We start from the raw sequence: 25,569 nt of genomic DNA, 5'->3' as shown, positions 1-25,569 counted from the left end.
GCAACGATCGACGCGGACGATGGGAAGCAAAAATGCGAAGCAAGAATGCTAGTTTGCGTGGTGCGTCGAAGTCCTCCAATTCAAGTGATTTCAAATTTGTTCATGTTTCTCTGACCATGATGCGAGAGCCCTCGCGCTTGCAGTAGCGCGCGTCCGCTCAATTGTAGGTTTATAACATATAACCTACCAGGACGCGCGCCGAGTTAGACTCGTCAACGGTCCTAATAACATTTTTGGATATATTTGAAATAAATATTTTACGATCAGCATTATCCGTTAATTTCTGGACAAAAATTTCATCCAATACACAATAGCTATTTAATATGTGCTCAGAAAATTTCATATTAGAGAATTTTACAGGATTTTGAAAATGCAACTTTTCGTTTTGTTAGCTTTCTGCTGTGTGCTTCCTCCGACCGAAATCCAGGGTTGGGAAAAATTAAACGTTTTTTGCGTTTTTTTTAAAGAACTGCGGCGTTTTTTGCGTTTTTTAAGACGAATTTGCGGTTTTTTTAAAATGCCAAAAATCAACAAATTTCACGCAACCAGCGGTAGTTAAACATTTTAAATTTCAACTACATTTACAATCATCGTCAAAGATTAATTGAACTGCATGGATTAGTAAATATTTGTCATAACATCCAAGTGAACATTCTCAATTCTAGAAGACTAATTCTATAAATAGTAAATACACAGTACTATACAGTGTATACGTTTAGTCTAGCTGTTTCATATTTGGCGGGATATCATTATATCAGGTTACCATTGACCATGACACGTGCGCGCCAAACTACTATACCGAGAACCGAGGCAGAAACTCAATTTTTATTTGTAACTGTTTCACTTTATTTTAGTTTTACATATTATATATTACACAGTACAATTATAAATATTACTCAATCAAGTGCTCACTCAATAGTATAGTGCTCACTCAATAGTATAGTGACAACTGACAATTCTGGATGATGATTAATCACTCTACACTCGACTGTCCCGTGACTTTTTCAACTTGTTCTCTAGCTGTTCTTTACTGGTTCTGAACGACTTTTCGAAACCCTAACCCTCTAATCTGATCCCAACCCTAACTCTAATATAACCCTTCTAAGTACCAACATTTCAAGTTCATACGCCTACGGCAATGTATCAACGTTATCACGATTTTAAAACGTGTTAATAATCATTTACTTAAGTTGGTTATTAATGCTTCTCTTTTAGAAGGTATGATATAATGGCTTTACGGAACTACACACACTTCCCCTCGAAAGATGCAACAAAACAAGTTTATATCCTCGCTATTTGTGTTATATGTAAAATAACTTGAGAAGCATGTGTTATGTGTTAGCGATCAACCAACCATCTGCCAATTAACCAGGATAAAACAGCCATGCATGATGCACCACCTCCCCGCTATTATCCAGGCAGCTGTAAGTGTAACTTTACGACTACAAATAACGATAACTCTTGATTTCCACAGTCCGGTTATCATACTAAACAGTGAGGAAACGAAGCCTAAAGGAAATCCCAAATGTGCTAGAGTCTGTGCTGGAACTACAGGTAATTGTTTTACATTATTTTTATTCCGAGCTGATGTAGCTAACATTGGCATTATAACTACAAGTACAAAAGCCACATTCCACTGTCCACAGCTTTACGATCAGTCGAGTCTTGGCATGGTTATCTACAATTTATCAAGAATAATCTTGAACATCGTCTCTTCAAATGATAAGATCATTTTCTTAATAACATAATAGTTGTAATACTGGCTATTATAATAATAATACTGCATAACATCTGACATCCGCAAAGTTGTACGTGCGTCTAATGCGCGCGTTCTTTCTGTCAAGGTGTATAAAAAACTTTACCCTTTTATTATAAATTAAATTGAGCGTCATACATTTCAGCTCAACTTCAAATGTAACCGAAAAAACGGTTCCACCTGATCATCCTCAATAAATAAAAACAAGTTACTGTTCTAATATTGTGTGCATGATAATTGAAATGGCATCATTCTTAAGAGCAGCTGGATGTGTAATAATAATTTCGATACCAAAATGGTTATAAACTTCTCAGTAAACAACTTCTGAACCTTCAAGGCGCAAAAGATCAATTGTATAGGAATATTCACCTTAAAACGTTCAAACTTGTCCTCAAAGGAAATTTGATGATACTATTTACTATAGTAAACTCAGAAGAAAAGTCTTATCCTAATTTTAGTTCAGTGCTTATGTAGTTTTTGGAGGTCAAAAGTGGCACCCGTTTCCACAAAATGTTTCATTTAAAATCGAAGTTTAGATGACAGTATCACGAGTATTTTACATCACGAGCGAGTAGATGACAGCGATGAGTGGCAGAAGGACTGCAGTATTGGTAGTAGCACTGTTACACTCGTCAGTGTCACACTCAACACAAGTGTCAGTAGTAGCATTAGTAGCACAGGGTCCACATCCATTGTCAGGGAACGAGTAGTCGGCATCAGCTGCTGTACCTGGCCTGGATAAATACGAAGATCGTAAGTTATTTAGAGCAAAAAAAGCGCATTTTTCGGCAAATACAGGGTGTCCCTAAAAAGACTACCCAATAAGAAACCCTCCTTATTTTCTCAGTTTTAACTAATTGGTTTTGATCTTATAGTATGACTATTTCTGTCAAGGTGTATAAAAAACTTTACCCTTTTATTATAAATTAAATTGAGCGTCATACATTTCAGTTCAACTTCAAATGTAACCGAAAAAACGGTTCCACCTGATCATCCTCAATAAATAAAAACAAGTTACTGTTCTAATATTGTGTGCATGATAATTGAAATGGCATCATTCTTAAGAGCAGCTGGATGTGTAATAATAATTTCGATACCAAAATGGTTATAAACTTCTCAGTAAACAACTTCTGAACCTTCAAGGCGCAAAAGATCAATTGTATAGGAATATTCACCTTAAAACGTTCAAACTTGTCCTCAAAGGAAATTTGATGATACTATTTACTATAGTAAACTCAGAAGAAAAGTCTTATCCTAATTTTAGTTCAGTGCTTATGTAGTTTTTGGAGGTCAAAAGTGGCACCCGTTTCCACAAAATGTTTCATTTAAAATCGAAGTTTAGATGACAGTATCACGAGTATTTTACATCACGAGCGAGTAGATGACAGCGATGAGTGGCAGAAGGACTGCAGTATTGGTAGTAGCACTGTTACACTCGTCAGTGTCACACTCAACACAAGTGTCAGTAGTAGCATTAGTAGCACAGGGTCCACATCCATTGTCAGGGAACGAGTAGTCGGCATCAGCTGCTGTACCTGGCCTGGATAAATACGAAGATCGTAAGTTATTTAGAGCAAAAAAAGCGCATTTTTCGGCAAATACAGGGTGTCCCTAAAAAGACTACCCAATAAGAAACCCTCCTTATTTTCTCAGTTTTAACTAATTGGTTTTGATCTTATAGTATGACTATTTCTGTCAAGGTGTATAAAAAACTTTACCCTTTTATTATAAATTAAATTGAGCGTCATACATTTCAGTTCAACTTCAAATGTAACCGAAAAAACGGTTCCACCTGATCATCCTCAATGAATAAAAACAAGTTACTGTTCTAATATTGTGTGCATGATAATTGAAATGGCATCATTCTTAAGAGCAGCTGGATGTGTAATAATAATTTCGATACCAAAATGGTTATAAACTTCTCAGTAAACAACTTCTGAACCTTCAAGGCGCAAAAGATCAATTGTATAGGAATATTCACCTTAAAACGTTCAAACTTGTCCTCAAAGGAAATTTGATGATACTATTTACTATAGTAAACTCAGAAGAAAAGTCTTATCCTAATTTTAGTTCAGTGCTTATGTAGTTTTTGGAGGTCAAAAGTGGCACCCGTTTCCACAAAATGTTTCATTTAAAATCGAAGTTTAGATGACAGTATCACGAGTATTTTACATCACGAGCGAGTAGATGACAGCGATGAGTGGCAGAAGGACTGCAGTATTGGTAGTAGCACTGTTACACTCGTCAGTGTCACACTCAACACAAGTGTCAGTAGTAGCATTAGTAGCACAGGGTCCACATCCATTGTCAGGGAACGAGTAGTCGGCATCAGCTGCTGTACCTGGCCTGGATAAATACGAAGATCGTAAGTTATTTAGAGCAAAAAAAGCGCATTTTTCGGCAAATACAGGGTGTCCCAAAAAAGACTACCCAATAAGAAACCCTCCTTATTTTCTCAGTTTTAACTCATTGGTTTTGATCTTATAGTATGACTATTTCTGTCAAGGTGTATAAAAAACTTTACCCTTTTATTATAAATTAAATTGAGCGTCATACATTTCAGTTCAACTTCAAATGTAACCGAAAAAACGGTTCCACCTGATCATCCTCAATAAATAAAAACAAGTTACTGTTCTAATATTGTGTGCATGATAATTGAAATGGCATCATTCTTAAGGGCAGCTGGATGTGTAATACCAAAATAGTTCTCAAATTCTCGGCGAACAACTTCTGAAACCCAAGGCGGAAAAGATCAATTTTATAGAAATATTCACTGTAAAACCTTCAAACTTGACCTCAAAAGAAAATTAGATGTATTTACTGTAGTAAAATATTTTAAATTAGATCAGAAGAAAAGGCCTATCCTAATCTTAGTCCAGTACTTATGTAGTTTTTGCAGATAAAAAGTGGCATTTGATTCCACAAAATGTTTCATTTAAAATCGATGTTATGATGGTAATGTCACAAATATACATCACAAGCGAGTAGATGACTGTGATGAGTGGTAGAAATGTAGCAGTGAAGATAGTAGCACTGTTCTCCTCGTTACAGCTGTCAGTGTCACACTCAACACAAGTGTTGTTAGCAGCATCAGTTGCACAAGGTCCACATCCATTGTTAAGGAATGAGTAGTCTGCATCAGCTGCTGTACCCGGCCTGGGGAATGAGACATTTACATTTTCCTATATCCAATAATTCGTTCTTCCTATAATACTGCGATTGGAGTTCCGTGCCATATTTGATACATCAGCAGAACTTCAATGAACCTTCGGAAATGCCGTCATATCATGGAAAAGATGTCATACCGTGATTTATGTTACAAACTGAAATTTACTGAATCACGTCGATTTGCAGGAGAGCTTAAATTATGACTCTATCTAATTTGAGCCTCAGCCAACTGTGTAAAAGGGTCGGAGTAGTTCAGTCTTTTGTTAAACTGAGAAACTGCATTTTTGGTAATTAATTTAAGTTAAGTTCAGGCTTGTTCAAACAGATTTCTGGACAAATTCATGAAAATTCAACTGCAATTTTACCAATTATTCACGAGAAAAACACTAAAAAGTGTATTTAAATTTTTAAAATATTAGATCCGTAAAGTATCAGAGAAGGTATCTGATGGATTTCCATTGAATTTCAGCAGGCACTATTATGGCAAGGAAGAATCTATGATCAATAAGTCACATCTAACATGTTGCATTTAATAGCAGTATCTTCCAGTCGATGACAAGTAGTGCCCTCTGTTTGCTTAACCCAGTCGGTAGCATCCCAGGTGTAGTTGTAGCATTTGAAACTTTCACCAACTTTATCGGGTGTGTTAGGGTAACCCCTAGTAATGTCTTTTCTAGCACTTTTAGATGTTGCAATGGTAGAGGTTGTCTCACTTGCTACAGTTTTAATCCTGTAAATACATTTAGGAGCAGTACTTTTAATAATGATTTTATCTTTGGACATACAAATTTTATCAAGAGTTTAAATTCCCAAATAGTCAGACTGAGCAGGTTGAGCTGTAGTAAAACACAGTACTGAGGTGTTAAAACATTTTCATTACTATCTTCAGTAACATCCTGAATCAGAAACTCGGTTAATATCAGTTCCTACAAAGTGTAACATTGGAAATGAAATGACACAACTAAAAACGATACCTATGAATATTTTTAAAAACATAACTTTTGTGCCCCAATGCAATGGAAAACCTTTAAGATAAATCCAATAATGGAATCCCAAACGGGTCCACGGCATTGAGCCCCAATGGACGTATAGTTCTTAGTTTCTGAATATAACGGTGTTCATCTACTTCTAGAGTTCTTGGACTACTATTACTGAGAATTGACACTTTATAAGCCTGGTTGAAATTGTCACGTTGTTTCATGTTATGAACTTCTACAAGGTGTAAAAACAAATTTTATATTTAATTGTAAAACTAATAATGTTATTTATGTTATTACCTGCAAGGTATTTATCCTTATATTTATTGTTGGTTTTTAGATTTTTATTTCATTTATCAGTTTAATTTGCAGAAACAAAAGTGGTTTCAATATTATCGATTATCCTTCTTCCAACTAATTCAAAAATAGGTACCATGGACACTGGATCTCAGCAACATACAGAAGATACTACCTGTCATCATTATAGAGTCTAATGAACTCTACCCACAGGTTAGTCAGGCAGTGGATCACACTCTGATGACATCTCCTTTTGGAGATTTTCGGACTCTCAGACTACCTACTACCTAGTTGAGTGTGTTCCATAACCTAGCACCCTGCCTAAACGTTCGGTAATCCTGGACCTATGTGGCAAGCCTGCTCCCTGAACAAAAAAAAAAGTGTTGTGTGGACGTGATACTGATATGCATGGCTGGTCATACAATTATCTAAATTCTCACGTGAGTAGGTTTGATTCGGGTACGAAAACGTTTTTTGAACGTTTTTGGGACGTTTTTTTAAAGAAAATGAAAAAAGTTGCGTTTTTTTGCTTTTTTTAAAGATTCCATTTGCGTTTTTCCCAACCCTGCCGAAATCAAACTTCCAGCGGCAGCACCTCAATCGTGACATTTAGCATCTATAGTTGACTTACTAATTGGTTGCGGGTAAAAAGATCAGTCAAAACTGTAAAATTGCGGTCCTGGAAATTTCATCCAATCTGTCAAATGTGTGTTCAGAAAATTTCATATAATTTGGAAGTGGGACAGAACTTGGATATCATGTAATATCATGAGGATGACAATATGACAATTAATTTTAATTGAATTGTGTATTACGGCATTGTTTCCTAGTTATTATATTTTATTAATTGTAAATCCAATTGTTCTTAAGATTTTTAAAACTGATTTATGAAACATTAATCTACTTTTGAAATTTGTTTATCTAATGACTGTTTCATTTGTTTGTGAGTACACTCCGGAAATCAAAATATCAGCTGCAGCCTCTCAAAACAGTGCGATTAGTTTATAATCGTAATTGCTAGCAATTACTAGAATAACAACAAAGTCGGTACGATTATAAACTAATTACACTGGTTATAACATCAGAGGCGTGGAGTTATACGCGAATCTAACTGCATGTATAATACGATTACACCAGTTATTGCACTCGGCTGCGCCTCGTGAAATAACTGCAATAATCGAACTCGGCTTCGCCTCGTGCGATTATTGTATCAATTTCCACTCGGCTGCGCCTCGTGCAATTAATAGTGTAATCGCATTATACGCAGTTAGATTAGCGTATATAATGTAATTTAATTAATGCTTATTTTAAGTCCGAGTACAAAAAGTAATCGAGCTATATACCAGCATTACAATTCAGCTATTAGTGATGCCAATTAAAAACACTTTCATTGGGGTCTTATAATAAGCAGTTACATCACTGCTTATAATGTGATAACATTATTTTCACAACTTTGAGTTGTGAAAATAGTTTTATCCAACGAGTTTGACGAGTTGGATAAAACGAGTTATATCCCGAGGTTTGACCGAGGTGTTTAACTCATGTTATCATATTATAAGCAGTGATGTAAATGCATTCTCTGATGATCTACGAAATGATGCTATAGCGAATGCAGCATTTACATCGGAAATTAACGACCGATAATATTACTACATATAACATTCCAGAGTCAAACTTTCTAGAGGACACATCCTTATCTTTTAAAATTGTTACAAGTCGCTGAGATGTTGCTAATTATTTTTAAAACAGAAAGTGGCATAGCTTATGTTCTGATAAATACTTTTGCTTCAAAATTTTACAGAATGTCAATAACAAGACGTAGTCAAACCTTTGTGGCAAGTTTTGATAGAAGTACCAGCTGTATAATCGTCTGTGTTTGTTATAAAAAAGCGTACTTTATCTTGGTTAACAACCATGCATCGTGCTCCCTGGATCAAATTTAGCTTCGAAAATTTTGTGATTTGCTAGTTAGTAGAAGTAGTAATAGTGAACTTACTCTCTTGGCGGCAGTCTTTCCTCCGTGATAGCTCTATCCAACTCTGTAATGTGTGTGACGTCACTTTTCAGAGTTGGTTGAGATGAACCAGGCTGCGCTTCTGTTGGCGAACTGAGCTTGATTTGATTTGAAACTTTTACAAAATAGCAAATATACAAATGTACAGCAAATCGAACAAACATATAAAATGGGCCGAAATGTATAAATGCTATAAAGCGTGGGTCAGTGAAACAAGTACAGAGGACAACTTTCAAAACAGGAGTTTTATGGCCGCCCAAAGTCTCAATAATATCACCTCCACCTAGTAATAAAATTATGAAATATGAAAAGTGTGAAACAATCAAATAATAAAATATTCAAAATATATAGTTGTCTCTTAAATACAGATAACGTCTAAAAATTCTTAAAATAATCATCACTCCTTCATATACTGATCAGTGTCTGAGAGACATGAATAACTCATGATGACTACTTATCACGGCTACATACCTTCCCGTACCGGATGTAGTGGTCGAGATGAGTCTGTTCAGCCCTCTTTTTCTTCAGGTCAGTGACCAGATGCTTCCTTGTTGCTCGTTCTTCGCTGGATCTGTCTGGACATATCCATACATCTTTGTGCGTCTCCCTCAGTCTCCCTGTTTTCATCAGAATCTGATGAACCGCTGTTGAGCTTGGGACGGTGATCTTGACTGGTCGGATAGCCGTACTACCTGGCCTCTTCCAACCGACTCTAGTCGCTTCGAAGTGAGGTTTTTCCCCGATCTCCTCCAAAACTGCGGTAACTAGCGCTGGAAGCTGTTCTTCGTCCTCTTCTTTCAGCCCAAACACGATCAGGTTCTTGCTCCTGTCCTCCTCTGCAGCCACACTCTTCATCACCTTCTTCAGGATTTTACTGTTGCAGACCGTACCACTTGCACTGTTCTGTTGAACAGCTGCACTATAGTTCTGAATCCCTGACTCCACCGTTGTTTGCTCTGTCTCCTCAACAGACGTCTTAAGCAACTGTAGTTGTTCGTCCTTCTGCATCAGCAGCTGGCCCTGCAGTCTGATCACCTTTTCTTTGTCTGCTAGTGCTTCCGTCTTGAAGCACTCGATGATCTCCTTATTTGAGAAATTGTATTATTCAGGATCTATTATTGGTAATCAAGGATATCAGCTGATACCAAGTAAAGATGTTTGAATGTAATTTTTTGATAACCGCACTGGTTACTCGTAATAACACATTTCAATACATACACTGCAAACCTCAATCTTCACGAAGTCGCAATGTTACCCTCTCTACACTGTTCTCTATAAAGCAGTTATCTTTAGTACTTTGAAAATGTTTTTGAAAATGTTTGTTCATGATTAACGCTTTAGTTTATTAATTCCGATGACGTTTGCCTTATTCCCAAATTTTTACTAATCTGGATATGGATGCGGGAAAAACGAAAGTATTTGCAGTGATCAAGGAGAAAACAACAGATGTCACAAATCAGATTACGAAATCTGTTCGTAAAGGATTCTGGAAAAGAATTGAGAATAGTAACACAACGAATGATAAAGCGAGGCTCGAACTAAATAACATGTCCAATCAGACCATCAACATCGAACACAAGGAACGATTTCTATCGGTGGAAGAACTTCTAAATCAGTTCATCGAGCCGAAACTCTCATTCTGTGTGAAATACACAGTCGCCAGCCTTGTGTTCCTTATCATACCCATGTTATTCGACTGGGTGGTATTTGCAGAACAGATTGATTACACTATGTGGCGGTGTGTGGACACGTCCACTGGTAAATGTAGCGATGCTACAAAGGGTGGATCCCTCTACTCTAGAGAGGTTTTCTGTTCTCTAAATCCTGTCGATCATATTCCTGTGCAAATGTATTCTTCAGACTTGACTACAAATAATAACGAAGCTAATGTCCCGTCTACAGCTGATTTAAGCAACTATTTCATAAGAGGAGTGGACTTTGTTTGGTCGGACAAAGTCAGCACCTACTTTCCCATAAAATGGAGTCTGTACTGTGACAGGGAGGGTAGTACGCACACAGAGTACATCTGGATCGGAGTACTGGTGAGTGGGATTATATCTGGATTAGTGGTAGATAAATGTGGCCGCAGAGCACCTCTCATGAGTTCGGCTCTGTTCGGCTCGCTTCTAGTCCTGGTGCAGGTTTTTTTTGGTTCATACTCCGTCCTGGTTGTGCTACAAGTGCTCCAGGGGGTAGTATACACATTGTACCTTATATCTAGTTTCATCTGGTTGTCTGAGAATATTCCAAAGAAATACCGGCATCTAACACTACTCCTGCTTTCGTCAGTTGGGGCTGTGGGACGGTTACTGTTTGCCGTGCTTGTTACGGAGTTATATAACTGGAAGGATATCACTATAGTGATACTGATCCTCTGTTGGGTATCTGGCTGCTGTTCTCTCTTCCTCCCGGAGTCAGTACAATTCCTCCTTTCCCACCACCTTGACAGGGAAGCGGACAGAGCGCTCACTAAAATCTCCTCTAAGTGGAGCTCCTTCTCCAGAATACTGAAGATAACAACTGCAACAGAAACCCACCACCGTGAGGAGGATCACTTCACGGCACTCTTCACTCACCGGAGCACAGGACTCAGAGTTCTGATAATTCTCTACTTGTGGGGCTCTGCACTCCTTCCTCTATCCAGTAAACTAGGTGGTGGTATGAGTCTGTCTGTGTACTACGTCATTAGAACTGCTGTATGTTGGTGTCTCCAGGCAGTCAGTATGGGTGTTTTACTGTACTTTCCAGCTAAAACACTGCTGAGTGTGGTGGTGTTGCTCAATGCTATCTGTAGTCTGCTCACTATAGTTAACAGCTCAGTTGTTCTGAATCTGGCAGTACAAGGTCTCACAGAAGTGTCATGCATCCTCCTCCTGCTGGTCACACACGAGGTGGTTCCCATGCCCCAGAGAGGCAGAGTGTTTGGGGTGGGGTTCAGTCTCCTCGGTGCTGCTTCCATCATCAACACAAGATATTTCAACCCTCAGGGCGGGGAGTCTGGTGATGAGATAAGGATCACTATCTCGGTTCTAATGCTGATTGGTGCTACCTTATCTTGTTTGTTACCCGTCACGAAAAGAAAAAGCTTGGATATACCCTTTACTATTGTTGAAGCTAAAGAGAAAGCACAAAGCAGGACTGTTATTATAAGTGAAAAAGACGTACTTTCTACCAGTCTAACGACTCATCCCGACGACAACAGGCAAGGAGACTCTGCAAGAGTTGAAACTATTTTTCCGAATAGGATTCAGATCATTCAATCTGATCAAGAGCAAGAATCGAACATCACGTATAATATGGAGGATGCAGACACAACTCGTGATAATATGGAGGATGCAAACACAACTCGTGATAATTTGAGGTTCATTAACTGCAGCCAGGACTCGGGAGTTAGCCAGTATATTTTCCTAGATAAGAATAACAAGCAGCTGGATATCAGAATTGAGAGGAAAAAGGGATCGTCAAAAGGGAAACAGAAAAAGAATCGTGCTGAAATAGATGCGGAAACTGCTTATTCTTCTTGCTCTGAAAGTGGTTCACTGGTTATAGTGAACGTCTACCGGGAAAACAAGCTTGAAAAATCTTACCTTCAAAAGAATCCGTCACTTGTACTCGAATGTGACTCCTCCGAAAAGAGTGGAATCAATGGTATTCATGTGATAGAATCTAAAGAAATCTGCAACTTAATTGAGAGGGTAGATGCGGCTGAGGTAAATGAAAAGTCAGAATGCGAACCAATCTATTATAAGTCAGTCGAAACGATTCCAGACTTTGCGCCAATATCCGAGGAAACATTTGAGAATGTCAAGAGTGTATCTCAAGAGACACTTTATGATAGTTTGTTTATTGAGGGTACTACAAAACAAATCTCCACTCTCACCAGGCAAGGGTCAGACGAACAAACGATTAGATTCTCCTCAGATTCATCAAGCTCAATTTCAGACACAGGTTCTGATTCGATAAGATGTAACACGCTCAGAAATTTCGACACATACATGAAACTGGAAAGGGTAACGGTGAGTAGTATCGGATCTTCAAGCAGTGGTGAAAAATGGCGGAACAAAATGAGGAATTTGGAGCTTCGGAATGACGGGGGAAATGTTGAGTACATCGAATATCAAACTCCAGAACCAGATGAACCAAATGAAGTCGTGAAGCCTAGTTGCACACTCAGATCAAGTGCCAACATGCAGACTGAGCTTCAGTTCAACCTCTACTCTGAGGATGGCTTCACTCCTACTTTGATTCCATTATTCGCACTAGCCATGGAGCTTAACTCTAATGAGCTCCTATTTGAGAGCGTTAACAGTGGAGAATCTTCTGAGAGCTACACTGCTGACAACTGGGAGATGAGAAGTTTGGAAACTGATTCAGAATTTTCCTCTGCTTATCGTGACCAGAGTGCTTTACATTAACGATTTTGTTTCGATTGGACAATATTGGTTTAACTTTCGGACCGTATTTAGACAGAGATTACTTAAACGGACATAATTTTGAACGGAAAGATTTCTTTTGAACGTCCATGGTAGTTAGACTTTGATTTAGACGAACATTACTTGCACGCTTATCCTCCCAGCGTTAACTTAATGTCCGACCAAATAAATTCCGATGAGGTATATTGTCTTAGTGTAGAAAGGTAACCACTAACCATGGTATCATTATATTAGTATAGAATGGTAACCATGCTAGCATTATATTAGTATAGAATGTTAACCATGGTTACCAACCCTTTTCTAGACGGTGTTAGAAAGAAAACAACAATTTCGTCTTAATGAGTGAAGAAAAGCAATATAATCATGAGTGAAGAAAAGCAATACAATCATGATTAACATATATTGCGAGCATTATAAATATAATAAATAATAATGGCTCAGCTCACATTAAAAAGTAAGGACTGTTTGAGTGTTGATTCGAAAATTCCTTTAATCATGGCAAGTGGTTGATTTAAGAGAGAGAAGATCAGTTTCTCTATGATCTAATGGTACCATTTAACAAAAACTTGTTTAATATGTAGATAATAGTCATACATTAATAGTCATACTATCCTATCAACTGGACATTTGAAAATTTGGTGACAAATTTTGCCTTGAGGACGAAACGATTATTTTAATCATTGGAGCTTTATAAAGTTTCATTAAAACAAATATTTCAACTATGTACCAGAAAAAACCATCATGTAATCTTTTTAAAAGAAACTCAAATAAACAGGTCACACCATTATAAGAAACTCATATAATCAGTCCACACCATTAAAATAAACTCATATTTATATATAAATATAATAACTATTTTAATATAAATAATAACTTTTCTAATAACTACCTTTTATTATAATCGTTTGAACAGCTCCAGAACTGAATTTTACCTTTCAATACTATGAGAGGATATCTCTCAGTGAGAGTCCAAACACCAGGTGTCAAGTTAACAAAGTACTCTAAAATCACCTTGCCGTCCTCGTAACGACAATCTGTTTTGTCTGTATCCAGAGTACACGCTGTGAGGGGAGTATTTTGTAGTAAGCGATACAATGATGGTTCATAGATGGTCACTTAAACTTTAAAGTCATGTGAGTGCCTTCGCTTGGCACTTTATCAAGTTTATGGTGCATTTTTAGATAATAAGTATTGAGAGCATTATATGCGTCATAAACATGCGAATGTACCAGTTTTATTATCATCGTCAACAGTCACCACGATAATTTTATAAAATCGTAAAACTACAGAAAACACTTACTTCCGTCATCCAAACACGTAACTTGATGTCTAAAACCACAATAAACATCGTTCGGTGAGTTCAGTTTTTCTTTCATTATTGCAATCGAATATTCACCAGTTGCTTCAGCAGTGCAAGGCGCTGGCTGAAATATATACTGTTAAAGTTGTGACAGGTATATATCTACAACGAGTACAACTTTCTTTGGCGAAAAAGCGGCTTGTATATTTTAAAAAGCGGCTTATATATAAGCGAAAAAGCGGCTTATATATAGCCTTTTTTTCTTACCTGTGAAAACTTTACAAATAAATGGAATTAATAAGTACTAAATAAAGCATATAAACAAATAAACAAAAAGCACCTGCTCTGCGCTGTTTGCAACAACCATCTTCTGCATTCCCGTGCCAGTGGACAATGGGTTTGTTTCTTGGCACCGGGCAAGGGAGTTGTCATACTTTCCAGTCTCCTTGGTGCAAGTTATTGCTGCAGCCGAGCCGGGCGCTGGAAAATGAGGTAAAAAGCTTGGGTTTTGGTTATGAATAGGGAAAGTGATATCACAAATAATAGAACGCAGGCAAGGTTCTAAAGATAACATTAATTTGATGTGTAATTATGCTTATTTTCAACAGATTGTGTAAAAAGTTTAGTAATAATACTCACGGGTAACTAATTCAAATCTAGCTTGGTCTGAGTTAACAGGGCAGGTTATAGTCTGCTTCAGAGAACCATCACCAAGATCTTCCTGTGCTATTGTCGCTCCATTTCCATCTGTATGGGAGGGTAGATGAGTTTTGAAGTAAGAATTAAAAACGTTTTGCAGATCTGGACTCAGATGCATGTTGTTGGGTTTATGTTGTTCTGTCCAGAACCTGGAACCCTTCAACCCTTAATTTGATTTAACCCCAATCGAAGATCTACCTCGGTACAAGTATTAAAGTTGCATATACTCTTGGCAAAAAGTCGGTCCAGAGAAACCAAAACCAGAGCGTTATTAAATCCAATGCTTGCAGGGAGATTGTTAATATAAAATTCTAAAAAAAGTTATATGACCTAGGATCAGGAGTGATGCTATACCTGGATTTAATGATTTCCATGTGACATCAGCACAATCGAAATATGTTGTGACTGTCAATTCTTTCTCTGTTTTCTGAGCTAATCCGTAGTCAGCCTGAAATAATATGGCGAATCTCGATAAGAAAAATGGATAAAAAGTGCTGAACTGCATTGTTCCCGAGGGGGATTATTTAAAAAATTTAAGTGATACGAAAAGATTGTATTAGCAGGAGCTTTCAAAATACACGTGTAAATCGTCTTCATAGCATTGTTCTATCAATCACGATTTATGCATTTTTAATAAATATTGATTATTTACAAAAATATTTTCGTTGTATTCAACGGGGCAAAGGAGTGTGCGTGCTGCTCGCTATTGCTCACACCAAACGGCAACCTAGTAAAAGTTTTGTATGGACACCGGTCTCCATCACGATACAACATTAGGATTGTGGAATTTATTTTATAACCTACAAGGAGTGGAGGGATCGGTGTGGTGCATTAATAGAGTGACAGCCTACTGATTTAGAGTTATTTTTAAGTGAGCATTATGGGTATATTTTTGGATCTAAAGGCTACCATCTATGGCAAATTTAAAATTGGTTCTTTTAATCATTTGTTTATTAAATATCAGTTTAAAAATATATAAATCTGGAATCTGTTCACACTGTGAACCATTCCTATAAAAAACCACAAAAACCCTCTTAAATTAAATATTAAAAACGTCTCAATAATGAACATAGTCATACAATTTAGAAATTTACCAAATTCTTAATATATACCTAAAAGAAAAATACCTACCTTAATTAATTTCTACCTGTAATACACTAAATATTAGGTAAATACATAGGTTGTGGAGTCAGCACACGTTTACCAAAATCAAAAATTTTTCAATAGGAGGAACCTGTGGCCCGAGAACACTGGATTAAATTTGTTTGTTGAAGGGGGTTGTTTTCAAATGACAGCTCCATTATTTCATAATCGCTTGCGGTCCATGCTGAATCATTATAAGCATGTTGCAGCTTTATGAGTGCCTTTTTTAGGCGACTTTAAGCAAGGCTTATCTTGTAGGAGTAGTCAAAAAGCTTAAGTTTAGGTGCAATTATGCTCCAAATTTTGGTGGATCTTGATATAAAGTCATTAGATGGGATTTGTGAAATGAGAGTGGTTTCCTTTCTAGAAGATAGCTGATAATACTGTTGCAGTGATGTTGGGCACCTTAGTTTTAGTATTTTAAAAACTTCCATAAATGTGTGATATGTATACAAATTTTTGGAAGCCATGATGTTTTGTTGCTTGAAAAGTGGTTTACAGTGCTCTAGTTGAAAGAATGTATGGTCAAGTGCATGGTTGTCAAACTCTCTTGTTCTTGCGCATGTTAGGAACTTGTTTAGGTAAGCCTCTTTATCACCAAAGAGGACCCGTACGCAGTGCTTCTGAGACAGCCAGATACTTGTTGTCCTAAAGAGTGCTGCATCACCCCAGACTGAGATACAATATGTAAGGTGGGATTCAAATAGGGTGTGGTAGATGTCTTTATGAAGTTCCTTCGGTACAGAGTCCCTAATTCTATTTTTAAGGTGACAGAGGCATATTTTAATTTTCGTTTACTTTAACAGGGTGCATGATAGTCAGCACATGACCCGTGAATCAAATTCTTAGTTGCCTGTTTAAATTCCTTCCCTATTTATCGTCTTAGTTGACAATTCCATTTTTAATCAATCTTCAGTCAGGACTTTAAACCAGGGGGAAGGGATCTATAAATGGCATCCGTACGGCAAATATAAAGTTGTGTGAAGCGTTTATTATACACACGTTCATCAAGTTATTCGGTTATACACAATTGTAAGCTTCTTTGTTAACAATAGCTTCGCGATGCTCTTTTTATGTCACATCGTAGCTATTGTATAAGTTGCTGGGGTGGGATCCCTAAACATAAGCTGAATAAAATCTTTGCAATTCAAAAACGATGTATAAGACTGCTATTTGGTAACATTCCTAATTTTGATCATAAAGAATACTACTTAACCTGTGCACGTTCAAGAACTTATAACGAACATATGGCTAGCAAGAACTACTGTCTTGAACACACTAAACCGCTATTCACTGAGCAGAAAATTATCAACCTGGAGAATCTGCACATGTACCATACATTTATGGAACTATTCAAAATTCTTAAATTTGATGTCCCCCAGTCGATTAAAGATCTTTTCAAGTTCTGTCCTAGAAATGAAAAACTTCGTCTGATTGTCCCATTACTGAGGTTAGATATCTCCCAACAGAACTTTTTGTACACCTCTATGAAAATTTGGAATGATCTCATCCCCTATGTATTCGAAATATGTGATGCTAATGAAGATGGGATAATAATCCCGGGTTCTTCCAAAAATTCAGACTTATCAGCCTCGTCAGGTATTATTAAATCTAACCTTAAAAAGCACTTGCTATCCCTCCAAAATCGAGGTGACCCTAATATATGGTAACTAATCTATATTATATCTCAAATTCTACATCCGGTACGGCTCTGCACACATGATATCTCTCTCTGCCATGAAACATGGCTAACCTTTCAAACTATGATTTCAAACATAAACCTAAACTAAAACTCAACTGGGCTCTCCTATGTCACCAAACTAGACCAATAAGCAATTTTAGCTTAGATAATTATATTTTTCTATATTTGTATAATAAGTTTATTGACGTAGTGGATGGTTGAGGGGGTTTCAAGCACAGGTCACTCTCAAATCCTAAAGATAAGCAGTGGCCTTCGGCACTTGAAACCTCTTCAAACCTCCCCTGATTTATTTATTATTGAAATTGTTTGATTGTGCCGTAAAAATAAATGTTTGTTTTATTAAATATTTGTTTTATTAAATATTTGTTTTATTAGAATATTTCAACTAATGTTAAGGTTCGCTGAGACCTATTGACGGGGCATGTTTAACATTTTCTTATTGTCCTGCTGGTTTGTTGACCAGCCTCATAGAGCTAGTAGGTACATCTACAATTTATTGCATATTTATTACACACTAACCTTACCAGATGATGGGCATATTGATTTTTTTTTTATTAAATACTTTTAAAATTTTACAGAGTACAGCAATAGATGAATATAAAATAGAATCGTTCAAAATATCGCCCCCATCTGTAAAATATGATGGGCACCCAAACACGGTAAACACATAGTGAACTATGTCCGCAGTAACTTGGACCCATTACATCGAATTAATCTAAATCCAAAAATTTATGAAAAACTATTTAATAACAAACAAATCCATGGTGAATAACTGTGGATATAGAGTCAAAATTGGTATTTCAATACGTCAAATTCCAGATACATTAGATACAGGTCTGAAATGGTCATTAATGTGTGAGAAGGTGTGCGGGTGAAGTGTGATATGATGTTGAAAGTATAGGAAGGTAGATAAAAAAATTAATAAAACAAAAATAATAATAATATGGGGAGCAAAGAGACTAGGCTAGACTGTTGTTTCACTATCCAATAAACATTTCCATAGATGCTAAGTGACCTCAGCTTTGAAAAGACTAGTAGACACAATCTGTCTTACCTGTAAAGGGAGTCCATTCCACAGTATATGGGTTCTGTAGAAAAATGATTTCGCCAGTGGGCTATTTGAGGTACATGTGGTGTGTGAATTCTGACTTAACTTAGGTAAAATTGATGACACAATAGACAGACTGTCGAGGTGGCAACGTCTTAGTCGAGAAGTGCCCTGATATAAAGAGAGATAGTGAGGCAGCGATACAGGAATTATATTGTTAAGAACTTTGTGGAAAAAAATAAGATCATTCAAGTCAAACTTTTGAGACAAAGGGAGAATGTCGATATTGCTCAGGTGGATAACTGCGGCCCTCTTCAGACAGAATCCATTTAATAGCTCTCTTTTGGAGACTTTCTAATTTATCACTGAGTGATTTATTACAAGGGCGCCAGATTATGGAACAATTTTCGAATTGGCTACGAACCAGGGAGAGGTAAAGAGCCCGGCGACGTTTCTGATCAATGACAATATGGCCATCTCTTCTGACCATACCAAGTTGTTGGCAGGCCTTAGTATAAATTCTGTCGCACTGACTATTCCAACTTAGCTTAGGAGTAACATCGACTCCAAGATCTTTTTCTAACTCTACATACACAAGAGGAGAGCCATCAAGATTATATGCGAATGGAGGAGATAAAGATGGTTTTCCTGAAACAATAAGCACTTTACATTTTGCTGGATGGGATCGCATTTTGTTTCTTAGTGCCCAGTCAGAGAGATAGTCTATATCCATTTGTAAATTAGTATTATCAGAAGATGAATGTATTTTACGCCAGATTTTTGTATCATCGGCATACAAAACAATATCAGTATTATCCGAAAGGCCAAGAGGAATATCATTGATAAACAATACAAAAAGTAAGGGACCAAGAATAGAGCCCTGGGGGACACCAGAATTAACTGAGAGGGTAGATGACATCTCATTACCAATAACCACTCTTTGGTAACGGCCTTGAAGGTAATTGGTAAGAAATTTGAGAAGTGTACCATCAATGTTATATAAGGTCTTTAGCTTATGAAGAAGGATATCATGATTTACAGAATCAAATGCCTTAGCAAAATCAAAATACACAACATGATTGATAATGTTTTCGTTAAGAGACAATGCCAGGCTATCACAAAAGTCAACCATATTGGTTGTGCATGACTTGTGCTCTAGAAAACCATGCTGCCTGGGATCAAGAAGGGTACTTGTCAAAGAAAGCAGTTTACGTTTAACAATGCGCTCAAAAACTTTCATGACTAAACAAGTAAGGGATATTGGTCTATAGTTTTCAACCTCACTTTTCTTACCTTTCTTAAATATTGGGACAACATTTGCAAGTTTCCATTCTTGTGGAATGTAAGATCCACGAAAAATGCATGTTAGAGGGTAAGCTAAACCTACGGAACAATTTTTGAGAATTTTACCGTGTATGCCATCTGGTCCCTGGGCTTTATTTGAATTAATATTTGAAAGAAGCTTACGAACATCCCGATGATCGAAGTCACTATCAAAATCAACATCATTGACATAGGAGATGTCAGTGTCATAAAGTGAAGGATCCGAAAACTGGTTATAAAAGAAAGAATTGAAAAGTTCAGCTTGAGCTTTGGGTTTGAACCGAAGCTGTCCAGAATAACTAACACAATTAGGAATACGGCAGGAGTTAGATTTATACTTAACATGTGACCAAAACTTCTTAGTTATAAGCGCTAGATCATCACTATTGAAAAGATTGTCTCTTATTTTGGCTGATGAAAGCCTCTTAAAATCTTTACGGCTAGTAACAAACTTTAACTCATCAGAAATAGAACCAGAAATTTTAAATTTGGCTCTGAGTCTATCTTTTTTACGGCATGAAGAAAAAAGTTCACTATCGAACCACGGGGGTTGAAACTCTGATTTAATAGTTACTTTAGGAATATGTATATCAACTAAATTCATAATGCAGTCTTTAACTAACTTCCAAGACGAATCAGGATCTAGGCATTCTAGGACTTGCCAATTAATCGAGCATAATTCACGATTAATCATGTCCCAGTTTGCTTTCTTATAATTATAGATTTTACGTTTAGGAGTTTTCTTGCGGGAAAAGGAGCTTTTAATTGAAAAAGTGACAGGAAAATGATCAGATTTGCACACGGAATGAGGATCACAGACATTCAAGTTATCGATTGTGTTATCATAATTACTGAGAAGAATGTCTAATATATTATATAATGTATTACCACTTTTATGGGTGGGTGATGTGATCAACTGGGAGAGAGAGAGATCACTGAAAGAATCTATGAAGGATTGCTCAATAGGTACGGTACTGGATGAGGATAGCCAGTCTGTATGGGGGAGATTAAAATCACCAATAACATAGATTTTAGGGGGATTCTTTTTGGAAACTAGCTTGCGAATATAACTAACTATGACATCATGATTAGGTAACCCAAGAGTTCCTACTCTATAACAAGTACAGATTACAATACTCTCTTTGTTAGGAAAAGCAATTTTAACGGCAAGCATTTCTGCACCTAGGCTAACTGGTAGTCGGGTTGTAGTGGCATCGAGATCAGACCGAACAGCCAAAAGAACACCACCTCCATTTTCCCTAAACTTTTTAGGGTTATTAGGATCTTGAGGATGAGTCTTTCTCGTGCGGTCATTGCGGAAGATTTCATATTGAGAAGAAGGAAAGATTTCGTTGCTAGAAATAGATTTTTTGAGCCAAGTCTCATTTAGGGCAATTATGTCAGGCTGCTCTATGTTAGCAAAGGATTGAAGTTCGGAAATCTTACTACCATCAAGAAGGGGATGGGAGGAGCTTAGGTTACTGAAAGGAATAAGACCTTGGACATTTTGGTAGAGTACAGATAGGGAGTTGGGACCTGGATTAAGCATAGAAGGATTAACAAGAGTTATCAAAAGAAAGTTAAGAGAGAAAACCCAAAGAATGAATAAAGAGACTAGACGCCTGAGGCGGCTGGAATACTTGGCTCTATTCATCTTACCAGGGAGAAGAACATTTCTTATAAACCATGAGGAGATAATTACAAAGAAAAGTTTGATGTGGGAGCAAGCAAGAAATGGTATAAGATAACGTGGGCTGTCAAGGAGTAGAGAGGAATGAATATTAGAATCTAGGGGGAGTACAGTGTTCATGGACCTAGTTGTGGAGAGAAGAATTGGGAGAAAGTAAGTCATGATAAGAGAATAGAAGAGAAACATATGATTATGATAATTGTAGTTGATGTGTGGGGTGCAAGGAGACTTAAATGAGACATACATAGTATGTTTGTGTTTCACTGATTTGTAAACTGAAGACGTAAATAAATGTTATTTATAATGAATCTGGTTATTACATCATAAGAACCCCAATTTACCGTGGAATTTGGACGTGCCACAGTTAAAATTTGAGTGAGCCGTCTATAGCTGTCTAAGAGCTCGTAAATTAAATTTAATCACCGCCGGATATGCCCGGTGCCGGGGTTTCTCATAACTTCATAATGATCATAGTTCCATACCTCTGGTAGCTATTCCCACGATAGAAATACTACCTTGATTCACGGCCGTGATGAATGGATTTCCAGTAGATTTCATTCGAAGTCGAATCACTTCGGGCTTATTTTGATAGCTTTGAGCTATTTTAAACCAATTGCTCCTCTTCTCACTAACTATCGGACGATTTACGTACTACAGTTCGACAACTAAAGTTCATGGTTTGAATGAAAAAAAAAGAAGCGAAATGACTGAACTTAAAATTATAATGAATCTCAAATAGACGGATGGACACTGGACAGGCAGATGATATAAAAGTTAGAAACCTGATCGATGATACTAACGAAGAGACAATTTAAGGCAAGAGTACGAATGCCCTTGTCTCTTAGGCCCAAAGTTATTGAGATTTCCGGCTCATGATCGATAAGGCCCACTGTCACACAGGCGTGAGGTACTGGGGTCTGGGCACATCACCTGAGCTACAAATGGATCAGAAGTTTTAATCCGCGTTCAATACTGTTTTAAGATGTCTAACTAACCGTTGAAAAGATATATATGTGAGTTAAGAGTCCAATTAATTATCAAATTTTTAACTCGGCTATTGCCCAGTTCCTGAAATTTCAAGGTTTGTGGCCACTATTGCCTATGTCAGGTGGTGAAGGATTGTACCAAAACCATACAATGGCATATAAAGCCCTATCGATAGCCACAAACCGCATCTTGAAAATTGTAACAAAAAGACGAAACAAATTACCAAATTTGTATTTCGTGCAGCCAAAATTACTGATTTTTGCCAATATCTGAATCTCTACAAATAAGCATTTTAGAGCATATAATGATTCATAAGTCTAACATAAGTATGCTCATTGCGAATACTTTTAAATATCAGAAAAGTATCTACGACCTTTCAGTTTCTACTTCTAGCTCGAAATATAAAAATAATCCGGAAATTCAGGCTGCGATGAGCCAAAAAACAGTTTATCGTGAATTCCTTAAAACCTAGCTACGCTAGGCACTGGAGACATTATATTGCTGCATAACTTGTATATAAATAAGGCTATTGCAGTTATTTTAAGTCAACAATAATTTCGCTGCAGTTAAACCACGCACGATTAATTTTCGCTACAATGTACTTGTACCATTAAATTTAATTCTTTTGAGTGAAAAGTGTGACTGGAAAAAAGTGCAACATATTTACATACTATGTTTTTTATAAATGAGTGGGATTCGTGCAGGGTAAAAGTTGACGATTTATTTGACCAATGCAGCGCCGCGCATCAACAATAAATGAATCTTCGGCAAGAGTAGGGGAAAAAATCAAGTCTCTAACTCCTTTGGCTTTAGAAGCCGAGATAAAGAAATCCCAAATTTGCGCCTGAGGACTGGGACTAGCGATACAAAATGGGTACCTAAATGATTTTGGTTTGGTAATGACCCAATGCATTTGATTGAAATAAATTTTCGTGCACATACAGCATGAATAGCAATGAAAGACCCTGTGTGGTCAAAAATTGTGCACATTGAAGTGCACACACAAATACACTTTGCTATACTCTAGTATGGGTAGACTTTCTGAATACCTTACAAGACATATTTATGTGGATCATAATTCTGGGGATCGGAATTATGGGGGAACGAAAATACGGGGATTTTTTTCAGAAATCCCCAAATTTCGTACCCCAAATTAAATTGTCGCATTTTCACGCTAAATTATTTCAGAGAAATCAAAATTTTCGGAGCAGGATCCATTTGTTTAACAACAATGTTTAGCTGTTCAAGTTATTCCATAAGGGTGAAAATTGCATGTCTTCATTATTCTATTTTGTACTTAATGTTTTTCTAGTGTGAAACTAGTCTTTGTTATAGAAGTCTATATAAAATTATATGTGAGATAATTTTGAATCTGACGCACGTTTTTCACGTAACACTGAAAAACCAGTATTTTCTATTCAGTAATTTTTATACTAAGTACTTAAAGGTAACTTTCTATTTACCTGAGAAATGCGTATCCTTGTCTCACAAAACACGTAAAACAACTTATTTGACAAATTCACCTCAAATTAGCCCTATTTAAGCCAAATACATAAAAATTAATGTGTGGGATTTTGAAATGGCGGCCACAATTTTGGTAGTACGAAAATATGGGGATTTTTTCCAAAAATCCCCAAATTTCGTACCATATAAATATGTCTCGTAAGGTATGGGGCAGTTTTGCGCAATTTACCACGCCCTTTTTTGACGCTTTCGCGATATCTAAACCCACATATCCCCACTTCTGATTGGAGAAAGGAGATCAACTTGGATATGAAAATGAGAAAATGGTCAGAATCATCACATTTAGAGGGGTAGAACATGGATTCAAAGTCCTTACACTTAGGATTAATGAGTTATGTTACCACACCCTTAAATGATATGTATGTAACACGCGAGTAATTCAATTATAATTTAGAAAAATTAAATTAATATCACTCAATTGGTAATTTTGTTGTTGGGCAAAATAAAATCATAAGCTGATTTAAATGATATAAAGTTGATTTTAATTTGAAACTCTTACCTCTTTCTTTACTAGTTCTGCTTTTGCTACGTTTTCGGAGTCTGCTACTTCCGTCTGAAAACGATCATCATTATGCCAAGGTATTTCGGATTTGGGATGTGCGTATTTAAAAAATCTTGACTAATTTCTAAAAGAAACTCCAGATAAGATTAAAAACTTTAAAGCAATTATCATAAATTATAACTTTTAAATAACAAAGATACCGATACGGATAATGGGTTTAAAAAAATAAAAATGATATCACTGATTCGTTTTTGGGTGATATAAAATCATAAACTGGTTTAAAGTCTCACCTCACTGTTGGCTGTGCCGGGATCAAGCAGGGCCACAAATAAAGTGAAAAGCACTACTCTCGTTACAGCCATGACTGCTGAATTACATGTAAATGTCTAAGTCATTATTTGCTCGAGCAAGTTAAATGTACTCGTATGTTCTCATTTTTGAAATTTATCTGACGGCGTTTTCACGCCAACACATGTTTCAAAGCTAGGCTCACTAAAACTACTAGTACTACTAGTCCATCGTTACTCCTCTAATTAGTATTTTAACAGAATTCCGCTGATTCGGGCATTACAAATTGTAAACTGATTAGCCGTCCCTAATAATATAACTATAAGGCATGGCCTTTATCAAAAGCAAATTGGTCACGCAACTAGTTACTGGGCGGCGCTCAGCCTGTCATTCCGCCGAATCTCTATTCTTAAATGTTCATAAACATAATAGCCTGGGGTCCCCAGCTGTAAGGCGTAAGCAACTAGTGAACTTGACGTCGGGCGCGGTATTCTACGAATTAAGATAATTATATTAGTATTTTCACAGCGTAAATTTTATTTTTTGTAATCGGAAAACGTATTTTCGAAAATATATAAAAATCACGACATTACTAATACTATGGTATTATTACAAAAATAGGTTTCTGGTCGCCTGTATGTTACGTTCGGATATGATATCGGAAAAAATACGCAAAGAAATCTTATACATTAAGCAATGAGTCTTGCTGCACAAGAGT

General features: G+C 36.8%; 1 protein-coding gene across 2 annotated transcripts; it reads right to left on the bottom strand.

The window, feature by feature from the left end:
* Window positions 1-3,595: 3,595 nt before the first annotated feature.
* Window positions 3,596-24,937, bottom strand: LOC134822628 (uncharacterized). 2 transcript variants are annotated; one of them, XM_063833762.1, is made up of 11 exons: window positions 24,854-24,937; window positions 24,561-24,614; window positions 14,999-15,092; window positions 14,585-14,692; window positions 14,286-14,425; window positions 13,946-14,069; window positions 13,535-13,706; window positions 8,195-8,305; window positions 5,445-5,654; window positions 4,730-4,912; window positions 3,596-4,102 (listed from the first exon to the last, which is right to left on the bottom strand). In XM_063833762.1, exons 1-11 carry the CDS (start codon window positions 24,923-24,925, stop codon window positions 3,925-3,927), a joined length of 1,446 nt encoding a protein of 481 aa, XP_063689832.1. In that variant the 5' UTR covers window positions 24,926-24,937; the 3' UTR covers window positions 3,596-3,924. The 2 variants fall into 2 exon arrangements, with proteins under 2 accessions (XP_063689832.1, XP_063689833.1); XM_063833763.1 differs by lacking the exon at window positions 5,445-5,654.
* Window positions 24,938-25,569: the final 632 nt, after the last annotated feature.

This window comes from Bolinopsis microptera, chromosome 11 (genome assembly GCF_026151205.1).
Source record: "Bolinopsis microptera isolate Bmic1 chromosome 11, MBARI_Bmic_1.0, whole genome shotgun sequence".
Lineage (NCBI taxonomy): Eukaryota > Metazoa > Ctenophora > Tentaculata > Lobata > Bolinopsidae > Bolinopsis > Bolinopsis microptera.
Note: the sequence above shows the minus strand (reverse complement) of the source record. Positions and strands in the feature narration are given on the sequence as shown.

Coding starts and splice junctions, on each gene's coding strand:
- LOC134822628 (XM_063833762.1), bottom strand. CDS start 24,925: ATGGCTGTAACGAGAGTAGTGCTTTTCACTTTATTTGTGGCCCTGCTT. Junction 14,070..14,285: donor TTGCAAACAGCGCAGAGCAG/GTGCTTTTTGTT, acceptor TATATATTTCAG/CCAGCGCCTTGCACTGCTGA. Junction 4,913..5,444: donor ACTGCTATTAAATGCAACAT/GTTAGATGTGAC, acceptor CTCATTCCCCAG/GCCGGGTACAGCAGCTGATG.